The following is a 15902-nucleotide window of genomic DNA, read 5'->3' as shown; positions in this document are numbered from 1 at the left end:
CCATCAGCTTTGCTGAGTCCACTCGGGGAGCAACTGGTAGGAATAGTAGAGTTTGGAAACCTTTAAAGAAAAGCCCTATGGATTGATCACTTGGCTGAGAAGTGAATGGAAGGCAATTATAATGTTTGCCATTAAATTAATCACTCCTCACATTTGGCACTTTGGTTTACAGTGTGGTTTAATAGTAGCTCTGAATCTGCATTGTCAGTATGTCATTGATATAGAGGTTGTCTGAATGCAGGATTAAGGGACTAGTGAAGGATGTAACAAGGACTTAAGCAGAGGGACTCTAAATTCTCATAGCACGGTTATTATGAGCAGCTTGGCGGAATTGCTGAGCAATAAACTGATCCTTGACCTCTCTGGCTGCGAGGTGGCCCTCCTTCCTCTGTTGCTGCTTTTCTTTTCTCTTTTTTTTTTCCCCCCCACCCCCAAGTCTTCCTCATCCAATGAGGACTGCTGCTGCTGCTCCTCTGCCTCCTCCAAATGCAGGCCTATCTGTACGAGGCTATGCAGTATGCAGCACACCACAATGGTGCGAGAGACTCTTATCCGGAGCATATTGTAGGGAGCACCCCCCCCCCCCCCCCCCACCAAACGGTCGAGACACCTGTACCTCTGCTTCAGCATTCAATGGCGTGTTCTGTAATGATCCTGGTTGTCCCCTGGCTTCGGTTATATCTGTGGTGGGGTTGTGCAGGGGTGTCATGAGCCACGTATGTAGGGGGTATCCCTTGTCCCCCAGCAGCTGCCCTGGTCCGTTCCTCACGGGGTCGAATATTGGAGGAGGGGTGGGATGGTAGATTGTCACAGAATAAATGCATTGTGGTAGCACCTTGGGGACTTTGCACAGACCTGCATGATGTGTTCCTGTGATCGGCCACTGGCTGCACATTGAGTGTATCCTTTTCTGTTCACGATGTCCTGCATGTGTGGGAAGCCAGCCACGGCTGCAAAGCCCCAAACTTGCTCCTGTTAACTACTGAGGTCAATGGGAAAGACATTATACTGTACCACCATGGCGAGCAGGATGTTGGTGACCTGCTTGATACCATTGTGTACTTCAGACTGTGATAGGTGGCTGATGTGCCCTGTAGCAGCCTGAAAGGATCCAGTCGCGAAGAAATTCTGAAATGTGCTGCCTTTGAGGGCAACTTTTTTTTAAAATTCGTTCACGGGATGTGGGCGTCGCTGGCAAGGCCGGCATTTATTGCCCATCCCTAATTGCCCTTGAGAAGGTGGTGGTGAGCCGCCTTCTTGAACCGCTGCAGTCCGTGTGGTGACGGTTCTCCCACAGTGCTGTTAGGAAGGGAGTTCCAGGATTTTGACCCAGCGACAATGAAGGAACGGCGATATATTTCCAAGTCGGGATGGTGTGTGACTTGGAGGGGAACGTGCAGGTGGTGTTGTTCCAATGCGCCTGCTGCCCTTGTCCTTCTAGGTGGTAGAGGTCGCGGGTTTGGGAGGTGCTGTCGAAGAAGCCTTGGCGAGTTGCTGCAGTGCATCCTGTGGATGGTGCACACTGCAGCCACAGTGCGCCGGTGGTGAAGGGAGTGAATGTTTAGGGTGGTGGATGGGGTGCCAATCAAGCGGGCTGCTTTATCTTGGATGGTGTCGAGCTTCTTGAGTGTTGTTGGAGCTGCACTCATCCAGGCAAGTGGAGAGTATTCCATCACACTCCTGACTTGTGCCTTGTAGATGGTGGAAAGGCTTTGGGGAGTCAGGAGGTGAGTCACTCGCCGCAGAATACCCAGCCTCTGACCTGCTCTCGTAGCCACAGTATTTATATGGCTGGTCCAGTTAAGTTTCTGGTCAATGGTGACCCCCAGGATGTTGATGGTGGGGGATTCGGCGATGGTAATGCCGTTGAATGTCAAGGGGAGGTGGTTAGACTCTCTCTTGTTGGAGATGGTCATTGCCTGGCACTTATCTGGCGCGAATGTTACTTGCCACTTATGAGCCCAAGCCTGGATGTTGTCCAGGTCTTGCTGCATGCGGGCTCGGACTGCTTCATTATCTGAGGGGTTGCGAATGGAACTGAACACTGTGCAGTCATCAGCGAACATCCCCATTTCTGACCTTATGATGGAGGGAAGGTCATTGATGAAGCAGCTGAAGATGGTTGGGCCTAGGACACTGCCCTGAGGAACTCCTGCAGCAATGCCCTGGGGCTGAGATGATTGGCCTCCAACAACCACTACCATCTTCCTTTGTGCTAGGTATGACTCCAGCCACTGGAGAGTTTTCTCCCTGATTCCCATTGACTTCAATTTTACTAGGGCTCCTTGGTGCCACACTCGGTCAAATGCTGCCTTGATGTCAAGGGCAGTCACTCTCACCTCACCTCTGGAATTCAGCTCTTTTGTCCATGTTTGGACCAAGGCTGTAATGAGGTCTGGAGCCGAGTGGTCCTGGCGGAACCCAAACTGAGCATCGGTGAGCAGGTTATTGGTGAGTAAGTGCCGCTTGATAGCACTGTCGACGACACCTTCCATCACTTTGCTGATGATTGAGAGTAGACTGATGGGGCGGTAATTGGGCGGATTGGATTTGTCCTGCTTTTTGTGGACAGGACATACCTGGGCAATTTTCCACATTGTCGGGTGGATGCCAGTGTTGTAGCTGTGCTGGAACAGCTTGGCTAGAGGCGCAGCTAGTTCTGGAGCACAAGTCTTCAGCACTACAGCTGGGATGTTGTCGGGGCCCATAGCCTTTGCTGTATCCAGTGCACTCAGCCGTTTCTTGATATCACGTGGAGTGAATCGAATTGGCCGAAGACTGGCTTCTGTGATGGTGGGGATATCGGGAGGAGGCTGACATGGATTATCCACTCGGCACTTCTGGCTGAAGATGGTTGCAAACGCTTCAGCCTTGTCTTTTGCACTCACGTGCTGGACTCCGTCAACTGTCAAAGCCTGGCCCCTTGATCCTGCAGGCATCAACCTTCTGCAACAGCCTGCTTGAAGAAGCACAATCTACTCTTGCACTGCTCCTCAGGTTCAAGAAGGTACCTGTACACCCGATGTGCTGGGTTATGGCCTCCTGCAAACTGCCCCCCTCAGCTGCAGTCTTTCGAGAGGCCAAGCTGCTGCTGGTCATGGTTGCTGAGGCAGCTGCTCCTCCAAGTAGTAATATGTAAGCTGGAAACACTTACTCCTGTCAAAGCTGACAGCAAGAAGATCCTCATTTCCAGTGACAGCAGCTGAGAACTTCCTTTTTGTACAGTTTCAGTAGCTCTCGCACACCAATCCAGTCAGGTTTTACTGGTGGGTCTGGGACTGGTTGGGGCTTCCTCAATTGTCAGTTAAAATGGCGTCAGGGTCTAGCTGACATTATTGGAGCATGAACATTACATGTTAATGAGGCCCTTGCCATCTGCCTGAATCCAAAAAAAATCATCAATTATCTGTTTGGGAATGGTTTGGTGAGTATCCAGTCACAATTATAATCCCTGCACGCACTGTTCCAGCCGGTGGGCTCGGTTAAAATTGTACCTTGTGTGCAATTTGTTCTGTTACGTGGTATGGTAGATTTTCCAACAGGGGTGTAAATCCTGATCTGGAACAAGTATGTCAGCTTTTTTTCCCCCTGATCCCAGATATAGGTTGCCAAACCCAGTTGAGATTTTCTAACTCAATGTAGATGAGGAGTTGAATCTGGTTTGTACAGCTCTGTTAGATGCAGGCTATCCCAAGTAAACCATCAGGAGCACAGTGGTCATTCAATTTTTGAAGTCATGTAGTTGAATTTTGCAAATTGCTTCTTGTTAGTAGTAGATTCTATTGCTCCGAAATTCCAATGCCACTGTTCTGCAAGCAGAAGTGCAGCAACGACACCGAAGAGTTGAAAATCTAGCCAATGTCTCATCAAAATTGTAGAAAGAAGGATATTGCTAGAATATTTCTTAGCATTTACTAATTTTTTTGCTTTAATTCATAGAACCATGTTGGTCCTGTCCAGAATGCTGTCATTCAGGACAAGCAGAAGCAGCTGGATCAGAAAGTGAAGAATGTAAAGAGTAGTGTTCAGGTATGTACAAGGTCACAATAGAACAGTATTCCTGTTTTCCTCTTGGTGACTAGAGTTGTGGGTGCAGACTGAGACATTCTATTAAGCAATAATATTGAATGTTAAGTAGAAACATTTCTGTTCAAAATCTACCTTGAATGGGCTTTTGAAGCTCGTTAGGATAGAGAACAGGAAGATTGGCTGTGTGACCACTAACGGCCTTTGTGTAATTAACTTGGATTCCATAATTAAAATATAATTTTAATTGATCGCAGGACAGAATTTGTAACAAAATCTCTTTCTGCGCCCCCACCCGCCCCCCCCTGCCATTTTAAATTGTATTCTTGTTCTTGGCCTCCCTTGAATGAATACAAGAGACCTTCTAGCAGTGGTTGGAACATGTTTCTGGTTGAGTTTGGATTGATAGGCTATTCAAAGGTGGGGATCATCACAGCCAGACCTGACTTTGCATTGTTAGTGGATAATAAAGCGAGCAGGAATCCTGATTCTTTTTAAAAATAATTTTCTGTGTGGTAATTTTCCCCCAAATTTATAAACATCAGAAATTCTTGCATTTAAAAATGAGTACAATGTAATTACAATTGGCAAGCTTCCATTTCTCATCTATCTGTATAAAATTCATGTAATAATATTGTCTTTGTTCTTAACATGACTTGTACATTTGGTTTCTACAATCTGAGCCTTTGCTGTGATTAACACGTTTTATCTGGGAATTTTAAAATCCTACTGCATTCGCACGCACTTATAATATTTTTAAAAAACATCATTGCACACTAACCAGTTGACTTTGTACTATTACTGCAGCACAATCCTGTATTTTGGCCATATTTTTATGCTATCAAAATGGATTAAAGTGCATTTTTGTTCACGTTGGTGTTTGTAGTTCCCAAATCTCTCCCTCAATAAATTCTCTTATCCATATTCATAGCTACCCCTCTCTACCTTGGCCTCTACTTCCGTGCTCTTAATCACAATAAAGCCACCTCCAATACCTTTCTACCTCAACCCCACATCTATGTACACCCCAGGGAAACTTCCTTTTTCTTCTCTCCCTCTTTTTACCCCTCCGCCCCAACTTGCTGACAGCTGTACTCTCAACTGCCTAGCCTTTGGGCCTTCATGTGCCATAATACATCTGCAGTTGTTGATTTTTCTCGATGCCCTCACCTCTTGCACAGCCGCCATCTTTGTGTTCTCAAGTCCAAACATCACAGACTTGAGTGTATCTGGTGTGCAACAGGCTTAGCCATCCATCACCATATCTGGCTGGACCACAGTAAGCACTTTTGGGTCCCCTTCTCCTCTGTCAAAATCTATATTTAGCTCCTGGTCACCCAATATCTCAAATTATCAATCTTCTATTTAAATCCCTCCATGGCATGACCCCTCCCCATCTTTGTAACCTCCTCCAGCCCCATACCCCCATCACTTTGTTCCACCATTGGCTGCCATGCCTTCAGCCACACTCTGGAATTTTCTTCCACGTCCCTATCCTTTTTAACACCCTACTTAAAACCCACCCGTTTGACCAAATTTTTGGTCACACTTTATATTACATCCTTTGGCTTGGTGTCCATTTTTTTCATTGTGCCTCTGAAGTGCCTTGATGTTTTTCTATGTTAAATACTAGTTTTAGTTGTTGTCGTAATAGTACGCAATCCAGTCTTCCACTTTAGTAATTTGCACTAATCAGTCATGGGTGGATCATTGTGTGTTTCTTTTTGTAGTTGTGAATTTTAATCTTAAGTTTGCCTGGAAACCTGACTTGAAGGAAATTAAATAGACAAGATCGATTGACAGAGGAACCACACGGAAAGAATGCTAAAGCTATTAATGTGTGACGATTTAGGGTCATGAATGTATTTCATTTACAGATGTAGGGTACATTAACATGAAGAAATCACTTATTTTTCACATCTTTGTAAAATAGTTACAAGAATTATTTCTGAATTTTGTAGTAAATTTTTTAACATCAATATGTTACTCTTTAGAAATAGATCAAGAACTATTTCTGTAATAGGAGGTTCCTGCATCTTTTCAATTCACTTCCTAGTCCTGAAATTTGGACGGTGCGTTGCGTGCATCATGGTTCATTTCTATTTAACTTGGAAATTGAAAGGGCCAAGGACAAGTATAATCTGCCAAAATGTTACCATCCAAAGGCATTTATTAAAGAGTAACCTATATTTATTTACAATTTAGATAGAGATACAACCTGCAACAGAATTTGGTAAATAGTGCATATAACAATATAAAGCACTTGTTTTTAACATTGAATTTTTCAATCACTTCAGTTATCCATACTAAAGTGTCAGGTAGGCTTAGATGATAACACTCTCACCTGCAAATCAGAAGGTCACTGCTTCAAGCTTCACTCCACGATTTGAGCACATAATACAAGCTAACGCATCAATGCAATACTGAGGGAGTACTGCATTATCGGAGATGCCACCTTTTGGATGAGTTGTTAAACTGGCACCCTATCCGCTTGTTCAACTGAATGTAAAAGATCACATTGCATATCTTCTGTAGAAGAGCAGGGAGTTCTCCTGACCAACATTATACCCCAACCAACACCATCAAAACAGATTAACTGGTCATTTATCCTGTTTGTGAGTGCAAATTAGCTATCTGATTTTCCTACATAGCAGTCACCACCCGTCAAAGAATAATTAATTTGGCTGTGAAGCATTTTGAGATCCTAAGGACATGAAAGGCACTATAAAAATGTGAATTTGTTCTACTAAATTTTTTTGTTTTGTAATTTGTAGGAGATTGAACAGGAAATCAAGTCTCTTGAAGATCTTCAGGATGAATTTGATTTCAGATCTAAAACTTTGCAGAGTCGAGGTAAGAAGTAAATTTTATGTTACTTTATGTACCGAAAGTGCTAGTGAAAAATTGTGTGAATTACAATTCTTTTACACCCAACCGCCTTAAGCAGTGCTGTTATAAGTGTTACAAATTAAAATTGTATGTAATTTGTTCCATGTTTTGTGTTTAATTCTCATTTTACCTTGATAGAGCATGAAGTGAATGGTTTGGCTCAAAATGAAATTAAAGAAGAAAAACTCCATCTCCACAATATGATGCTTAAGTTGGATAAGAAAAGAAAGGTGAGCCATGTTTTGATTGTAGTGTTATGGTTATTGGCAATGCTTTATCAGCTTAACTGAATAGCAATTAATAAGCTACCGTCTGATTTTTAGGTTTTATTTTTCTTGAATTAAGTATTTAAAAAGCAACTGAAATCAGCTATAAGCAAATGTGTTTTCAACCAACACCACCAGGACAGATTAACTGGTCATTTACTTCATTGCTGTTTGTGGGACCTTGCTCTGCACAAATTGGCTGCAGCATTAATCTACAAAACCAGTGATTACACTTCAAAAGTAATTCATTGGCTGCGAAACACTTTAGGGCGTCTCGAGGACATGAAGGGTGCTATATAAATGTAGGGTTTTTTCTTTTTCTTATTCAAAATTAAAACAATGTTTATAAATGGGAAAACTTTTGGCTTTAATCAGCAAGAACAATTTCAGAAGGAGTAAATAATATGTTGCGCGTGCAGTGTGCGTCTCTACAATATAAGATAAATGTTCTAGAACTTGTGTGCACACATTCTCTAAACAGGCATTTGTATATCTTTCTTGCATACTTTTTAAATGTATAGTTCACTGACTGACATGCTATACTGTTATTTGTAGGATGTAATCAACAAAACTGCCTGGCTGCTGAATGAAACAGAACAAATTGAGGGCATTTTGATCAATGAAGAGTTGGTAGAATGGAAACGGCGACAGCAGATTGCATGCATTGGAGGACCACCAAACACCTGTCTTGACCAGCTGCAGCACTGGTGGGCTTTTCAACCATTTGTAGAAACTTTAACTGCGATTAGCTGACTCAGCACAAACTCTTGATTTGAACAGAGAACCCTCTTGGGCATACCAGGAACTGAACCTAACCGCGTGGCCATTTAGGAGCTTTGGTTATGTAAGAACACTGATGTCGATATCCCAATAAAGGGATATTAATTAAAGGGCACCTAACAAATCATTAACTCCTTGTCAAAGAACCATCAGGAAATTTACCTTATCTTCCTTTCTACGTTTTTCCCCCCCACCCCAATCCCTTTCAGAAAGCACTTGGAGCCTAAAAACACTTGCATTGTCACTTAGTGGTTCCATTTTCCATTTATTCTTGGTTTGCAGAGAGAAATGATGCTGACTGCTTCCTTCTGTTCATTTTTTGATTTTATATCTGTGAAGTACTTCAGGACTTTTCATTACATTTAAAGGCATTATATAAACATTTGTTGTTGTTGTTGTAGATATATTTAACTGACAGAATTAATATCTGAAGTTATAAAAGCAATTCAAGGGTATCACAGTAAACCAGCTTCAGCTGGGCTCTACTTATTACAAGTTGCTATACTCAGTGTCTGAGATTGACCTAAAGTCAGGAAGGTTAAATTAGACTCCCTGTATAGCTGACCATTCAGAACCTGGTTCCCCAGGTCTATTCATAAGAACATAAGAAATAGGAGCAGGAGTAGGCCATCCGGCCCCTCGAACCTGCTCCGCCATTCAACAAGGTCATGGCTGATCATCTACTTCAATGCCATTTTCTTGACTATTCGTGAAGATTCCTTTTTACTTTGGCCTTAAATCACAAAAAGGCAATTAATGACTAGTCACTCTAGGCCCATCTCTTTTTGGTCAGCAAAACATATCCCTCCATTCAACCTTGACTAGCCTGGATGTACTCCGTTCCTGCCATTAATTGAAAGCAGACACTAACTGTGAAAGATGCTTTTCTCACAGTCTGATCATGTACCCATAGCTCTTAGCATTAACACTTACCCAGAGTTCAGCAGAAATGCCAAATTCCATTCTGAGGACACCTCTTGGCATTTTAGGGCACTGTCCCTAAAGTTACCATCTTATTCCAAGGAACTACAAAATATTACAATACTGTACCTCTATCAAAGTTCAGTTTGAAAACACATGGAAAGATCATGGGGTAGAGAATTAACACCCATGTTCCTATTATGCTCTCTCATTGTACAAGACTCTGTGCCAGGAACACTAATTTATAAAAGTTACCCTTTATAGCTTAACCACTGCCTGTAACAATATTTATCTCCAAGTAAAACCTAATCTATTACCTGAGATGCGCACATTTTACATCAGTTTTAAATAGTTTGTTGGGCACATGCATTGATAGTTAATAGAAAACGTGAGATTTCTTCAGGATTGTATAGTTTATTGAAAAAGTGTAAAGGGGGCTGAGAACAGGCTGTTGATATTGCAGTTTGTAACTTGCTGGTCCTTAGTTTGTGATGGCTGTGCTTTCAGGTTCACGTTGCTGGCTGAGAGTTTGCAGCAGGTTCGGCAACAGCTAAAGAAACTGGAAGAACTTGAGCAGAAATATTCGTACGAAGGGGACCCCATTACTCAAAACAAACAATTCCTGGAGGAAAGGAACAACAATTTGTTCTGCAATCTTATTAAAAGGTAACAATTTCGAAGAGTATTTCAAAACTTTCATCCAAATTCCCTCAATTTTAAGCTTGTAAGACCCACTTACTTCACTTGTCTCCTGAAGGCATTCGGGGTGATGTTGGTCTACACCAATAGTGCGAAACGGAAAACAAAGTTGGGCATGGTGTAAAGCTGTCTGCTGATTTGCTATTTCGTGCTACTAGCGAAGACTAATTTCACCCTTACTGACTCTCACTAGGCTACAGTTCCACAAGTGTTGGTGGTACACTTGTACTTTGACAAGTCATTTTTCATCTATCACCCTAGACAATTAAGTTTTGGCAGGCTATTTAACTATGATCTTATCCAAAAATAAACTTTTAATAAGAAAAGCACATGACTATATATTGCTGCTTGTCTTCAATAATCACTTTTTAACCAAAATGCAAATAATGTATTTGAATCTCAACCATTTGTGGTGGTACATACAATGTGCATTGCATCACTAAGAGGAAGTGATATTGATCGATCCGAATTGCCATATTTAATTTAGGTGAGTGGTAGGGTTATAGCCCTACAATATCCTTTTGGCCACTTAGTACTGTACTAGGGACATAAATCTACAGAATGCATTTTTTTTTGAAGGAAATTTTCTTTTCTACCCAAAGAGTCATCATTGATTCACAGTGACCGTACTATGTTATTGCCATTTGTGTTCTAAAGGTGGCAGACTTTTTCTTGGCTAAATGCTTAGGCAACCAAACTATTCCACGATCAGTGGTGCTTATCGGAGATTTCAACATCTATTTATATATTAAATCTTAGGTGCACACACTTCCTGCCAAACTATTTACTCTGCAGACTTATTTTCATTTATTTGTGATGCATTTTGGACAATTTAGCGTGATAGCGTCAACTTGAATACTTTTGTATGTTTAAAAATATTCAATTGAACAGTTTTTGTTTCAGACTGGCACATGATTTTTCAATCAAATATTCCTGTCACAATCATGTTTTCACACATGCTGCCAGATCAGTTAGTTGCAGGTTAAAAGCTGCTTTTACGCTGCTGTTTTGATTTTGATTCAAGTAGACCACAGTCTTGAGCTAGCTTCCTGCGTTTACACTATATCCAATTCTCTTACACACCAGTAATGGAATCATAGACCCAGTTTCTCTCCCAGTATCTGAACTGAAGGAGCATCCATATTAAAGCGGCAATAAACTTTCATTACGTCCTCCAGTTTGAGAGGCATCAATTCTGCCAAGACCTTCACTTGTATTTGTGGAGATTCTTCCCTTGTGCATAATCATTGTTCATTAACTTTTGTTACACTTCAACCTGTCTCTTGGTAGATTGTATTTTCTTTTAATAAAGGAATACTTTAATTGTGAAATGCTGATAGTTTAAATTAAACTACATGACATTTATATTCCACTCTGCCCTCTGTACTTTAGTTCCTTTGTGGTGGAGAGACAGCCTTGCATGCCAACTCATCCACAAAGACCAATGGTCCTAAAAACTGGTGTGCAGTTCACTGTTAAGTTACGGTGAGTATTTTTTTACCTACAATCGTAAATAATTTTCATATGGTAAATACTGGGTTTCCCAGATTGATGTAGTACAAGTCCAAGGTTGTGTTTTTTAAAAAATACTTGCATATCCATATCTAATGTTCTATCTTACAGCATTGTTTTTAACACCTGTGTAGATTCAAATAGTTCTAACTTAAACTTTTTTAAATTCCTCTCCAAGGTACTGATTCCTTGTTAAGGCATGATTTATTGGTTGAGTCATATGAGCCTTGATGGTGAGCATAAGCAAACTATTTGACCACTGGGGCATTGCGTCAAGTCATTCGCCTCACCTGATGTCATGCATCCACATTACCAGTGGAGGTTTCTGGACAAATGTCAGGAATGGGAATTCTATCTTTCATTTCCCCTCCCTAATCCAGGGTGATAAAACCAATTATGGTGTTTTAGCCAAAATCATCAACTCAACATTGATCTTGGGATTGAACCTGGAGACCTCCCTGGTCTCTGTGGCTCAATTGTTCACTAGATGAATTGAACGAGCCACTGGGGAAGCCATTTCGTGCCTCTGAATAAGCATTTGTTATTAAATATGAGCTAAGCACTATAGACTGTATCGACGTGCTGAAAGCATTAACCAGACAGAAGTAACTGTAGACTGTGGCTGAAAAGTATGAAGTTTTAGAGGAACCTTTTTTACCCACAGCAGATGCTTTGAATGTACTGATTGTATTTCTGATTAGATATACAAAACTTTATTTTTTTAAAAAAGTAACAAACTGGTGTTTTGGTGCCCATAAAGCGGTAATGAGGCCTGTGATTTTAAGACAAAATAGTGTCCATCCCCATGTATAACTGAAAATGAATTTAGAGCCTTGCTCTGTAATGGTGCATTGTGTGCTGGAGAGCAGACTTTACACTAGAATCTTTGTTTCTTGGTGACCTAGTTTTAAGTTGCACTTCACTAAAATGGGGACTTTAAAAGTGGCAAACAGCAAGAATCAGAATTGCTACAAATAAGTATCATAAGGAAATGCTTTAATTTTAATATGCGCTTGGTTCCCTTTTTAATTTGCTGTATGGCACATGTTGTTTTGTGCCTCTTTTTTTCTAATTTTTTTAAATTCCTTTTGTTACAGGCTCTTGGTAAGGCTACCAGAACTAAATTACCAGTTGCGTGTAAAAGCATCATTTGACAAGTACGTAATGTCATTATTTTCATGTGTGTTTTGCTGTGAATTATAGGTGCCATCTTATTGGGGAAAGTAGCAATTTAATGTAAACTTAAAATTTCAAGACCAGCTAATATTGTATGTGCCCATGATTCAGCAAGGATAGCTGAAATGCATACTAGCTTCACAATAGCATGAAGTGTTATCAGATTAGAACACTTTCCAATTTTTTCAGTTTCTTTTTGAAGAGTATTGTGCCGTTGTTAGTAAATCTGCTATTTTAAGGCTTTTGCATTTAAAATAGAATTTAATAGAGTAATTTCTTTTCAGGGATGTCACGGAAAAGTGTTCTGTAAAGGGGTAAGTACTGTCACGTATTTCTAATTTTTTTTTTCCTTTTTGTAATTTTGTTTTTTTCCATGTATACATGTTTTACTCTTATTTATTTCCTGGTATAGATTTAGAAAATTTAATATACTAGGAACTAACACAAAAGTGATGAATATGGAGGAATCAACGAATGGCAGCTTAGCTGCTGAATTCAGACATCTGGTAGGTAGCTGTACTGAAAACCCAAGGTTGGATAGTGCATTCACCACAGCACTGTTCTATTGTAATCATCTCATAGCTAAGTGTTCAATAACAACATATACAGAACAGTGCATATTTTTAAAACTTAAAACTTATTTTTAATGAGGTGTATTCTGTTTGTACATTGCAGCAACTGAAAGAACAGAAAAATACAGGAAGCAGAACAACAGAAGTAAGTACAATATTGCGGATACCTCCGAGGCCCGACTTCTCCAACAGTGTCTCTCCTTAGCCTCCTAAGCTTCACCCTGCAAAACCTTCAACTTCTTCAAAACTCCATTGCCATATTGTATCCTATACTAATTCCTGCTTACCCATCATTTCAGTTCTTGTTGATCTCCTTTGGCACACTGACTCCCATCTCATTGAAAGCAAAATCCTCATCTCGTTATTACTTTTTGCAAACTACTTGTGTTTTTAAAATACATCAGCTAAACTAATTTTTCATATCCGCCTAAGCAGGGCCCCCTCATTGTGACTGAAGAACTTCACTCCATCAGCTTTGAGACTCAGTTCTGTCACCAGAACCTGATAATTGATCTAGAGGTAAGAAGTTTTCAGTGCAAAAAAAAAATCACTTCTGACAAATTGAATTTGGGGATTTGCAGCAATTTAAAGTGGAATCCCATGATTTTGTTTTTAAAAAGTAAATTCTAAAAAAATAATGTATTCTCGGGACATGGGCGTCACTGGCAAGGCCTACATTAATTGCCCATCCCTAGTTGCACTGAGACGCTGGTGATGGTGGACCTTCTTGAACCAAAGCCATTCGATACAGCTGAATTTAAAGTCTGATCCCATGATTTTGTTTTTTAAAGTTAAAAGCTAAACATTTTAACAATAGTTAAGAAATATATGGTTTCCATATGTAATTGAGCTCGAGAAGTATCGGATAAAGTTTCGCAAACTAATTTGATGTATACTGTACATTAAAAATTGTTAGTGGACAAGAATATTAACAAATCAATGCTATGTATAATGTGAGTCATGGGCAGAAATCTGGCTTTAAAAGAATTGAATAAAAATCCTGTAAACAAGTGATTTAATACAGCATTCTTACCTCTGGTTGAGATGATGGTTATTAACAGCCTTTAAGGATTAAATGGTGGCAAACATTACAAAACCTGCCCAAACAAAGGGAATAATAGGCTATTTTGTATTGCCTTGCTTGTGGGTAAAGAGTCCATAATGTAGATGAAATTAGTGAATACTTGTGAGACGTGGAATAAAGGGAATTCAGTAGATGTTTATATATGGACTTTCACTATTTATTTAACACGTGCTACATAAGTGATTTGTTATGAAAATTAAAAGGCACATAGTACTAAATGGAATGTAGCGCATGGACAGAGTTGGCTAGAACAGAAAACAAAGTTAGGTTTTAATGGATGTTTTTCTGATTGGCAATATGTAGGTAGTCATGTGTCCTGTAGATCTTTGCTGGGACCTCTTTTTTGTTTTCCATTTATACAAATGACTTGCACACAGGCACAAGCGGTACAGCAAACTGAGGGAAAAATGTGGGAGAAAATAGAAGGAATACTGGAGTGGGCAAATATGTGGCAGATGTAGTTCAATGTGAAAGAAAGTATACTCTCTCTAATTAGTAATATTCTTAACTGAATGGAGGAACCAAGAGACCTCGGGGGTGCAGATACATCAATCTTGAGTGGGATTTCAGGTGGAAAAGGCCGTAAAAAGGCAAATGTGATTCCAAGTTTTATATATAGGGGCTTTGAATATAAAAGCAAAGAGGTGATGTTGAGTTTGGAGTATTCTGGGCACCATTATAGGAAGGATTATGGTTGCCATGAAAGGATAAAAATGAAGAAATATCAGGAATGAGATTATAGTTATTGAAGGCTTTATTTTTAAAAAAATTATTTAGCTTTTTCACTGGAACAGAGAAAGTTAAGGGGAATCGTAACAGTTTTCAAAATTTATGGAAAGTCTTGATTTCAATGGAAAGGATAATTGGGTGGTTTCTATAATGGGTGCTCGATCCAAAGTGCCAGTTTTATTCTCCAGCGGTAATTTGAAAATTACCTCCATGGACTCCTGATATCACTCGAAGAATGGAGGGGGAAGTTACAAGAAATATATTTGTTATTAGAACATGGAATGTTTTACCATAATTTGCTATGGAGTCAGAGACTAAAGCATTATTTAAAAGGAACTAGATATGGCATTTGAAAATGAAGACTTAAAAAAAAAATGTGAGAAATGGGAGTAGAGTAAATGGCTCCAATTGAAATGCTAGCACCAGTGTCTGTCAAATGGCTGCCTTCTGTGCTGTAATATCTATGACTTCTATTAGAGTATAACTGGGTAATTAATTCTTCAGAGAATCGTGCATTTCATAATGAGAATTTTTTTTCTCCACTTACTTCTGCAGACTACGTCATTGCCTTTGGTGGTGATATCCAATGTTAGTCAGCTCCCCAATGGTTGGGCCTCTATTTTGTGGTACAACATGCTCGTAAGCGAGTCTAAGGTATATATCTGCATGTCATATTTTGACTGGCATCGTTTGGTGTCTCAGCAAAGGGTCACTGTTTATATGGGTAGAGGCTAGGCCGTGTTTACACTATAGAGGGGTACCTTTCTGACTTTGTGTTGACAATGGGAGCCTTACCGGCTAGTAGTGCACATCAGAAATTCAGATATTGTGTAGTGCCTGCCCAAATTTCCAATACATGCTACTTGGTGGGCGAGACTCCCTGCCAGTAGCACAGTACAAGAAATTATCCACTATGTCTTATGACTATTTCCAGTGGATTAATATTAGATCAATTTGCAAATTGCTGAAGTTCAGATGAATTTATTTTTTTGTATTGTTTAAACTTTTTTTTAAAAAAAGCCTAAAGTGGAGTTATTGGAACCTTGAATATTGACTCTTTTATAGTTTTCAGAAAGGTGATTTACATTTAAATTTTTTTATAAACTACAATTCTGTGTAAAAGTCAGCTGTCCTTCCCCTTCCTCCGCCGCCCCCCCCCCCCCCCCCCCCCCAATATCTCCATTGATCCCCTTGTGCATTAACTTGCTGTTACAAATTCTGCTGATGTACCAGTATACTGTATACCAG

At 40.1% G+C, this 15902-nt stretch overlaps 1 protein-coding gene across 1 annotated transcript in view; it reads left to right on the top strand.

Annotated features, from left to right (window-relative positions):
- LOC137323802 (signal transducer and activator of transcription 1-alpha/beta-like) overlaps positions 1 to 15902 on the top strand; it is a 62763-nt gene that overhangs the window by 14543 nt on the left and 32318 nt on the right. Inside the window, exons 5-16 of the mRNA XM_067987753.1 lie at positions 3940 to 4029; positions 6801 to 6879; positions 7054 to 7145; positions 7737 to 7888; positions 9390 to 9548; positions 10974 to 11066; positions 12191 to 12250; positions 12554 to 12583; positions 12682 to 12775; positions 12945 to 12986; positions 13277 to 13360; positions 15210 to 15308. Of these exons, the coding sequence (XP_067843854.1) occupies positions 3940 to 4029; positions 6801 to 6879; positions 7054 to 7145; positions 7737 to 7888; positions 9390 to 9548; positions 10974 to 11066; positions 12191 to 12250; positions 12554 to 12583; positions 12682 to 12775; positions 12945 to 12986; positions 13277 to 13360; positions 15210 to 15308 (1074 nt within the window). The remainder of the gene's footprint in view (positions 1 to 3939; positions 4030 to 6800; positions 6880 to 7053; positions 7146 to 7736; positions 7889 to 9389; positions 9549 to 10973; positions 11067 to 12190; positions 12251 to 12553; positions 12584 to 12681; positions 12776 to 12944; positions 12987 to 13276; positions 13361 to 15209; positions 15309 to 15902) is intronic.

This window comes from Heptranchias perlo, chromosome 7 (assembly GCF_035084215.1).
Source record: "Heptranchias perlo isolate sHepPer1 chromosome 7, sHepPer1.hap1, whole genome shotgun sequence".
Classification (NCBI taxonomy): Eukaryota; Metazoa; Chordata; class Chondrichthyes; order Hexanchiformes; family Hexanchidae; genus Heptranchias; species Heptranchias perlo.
The sequence above is the reverse complement of the archived record's forward strand: the minus strand, read 5'-3'. Positions and strand labels throughout refer to the sequence as shown.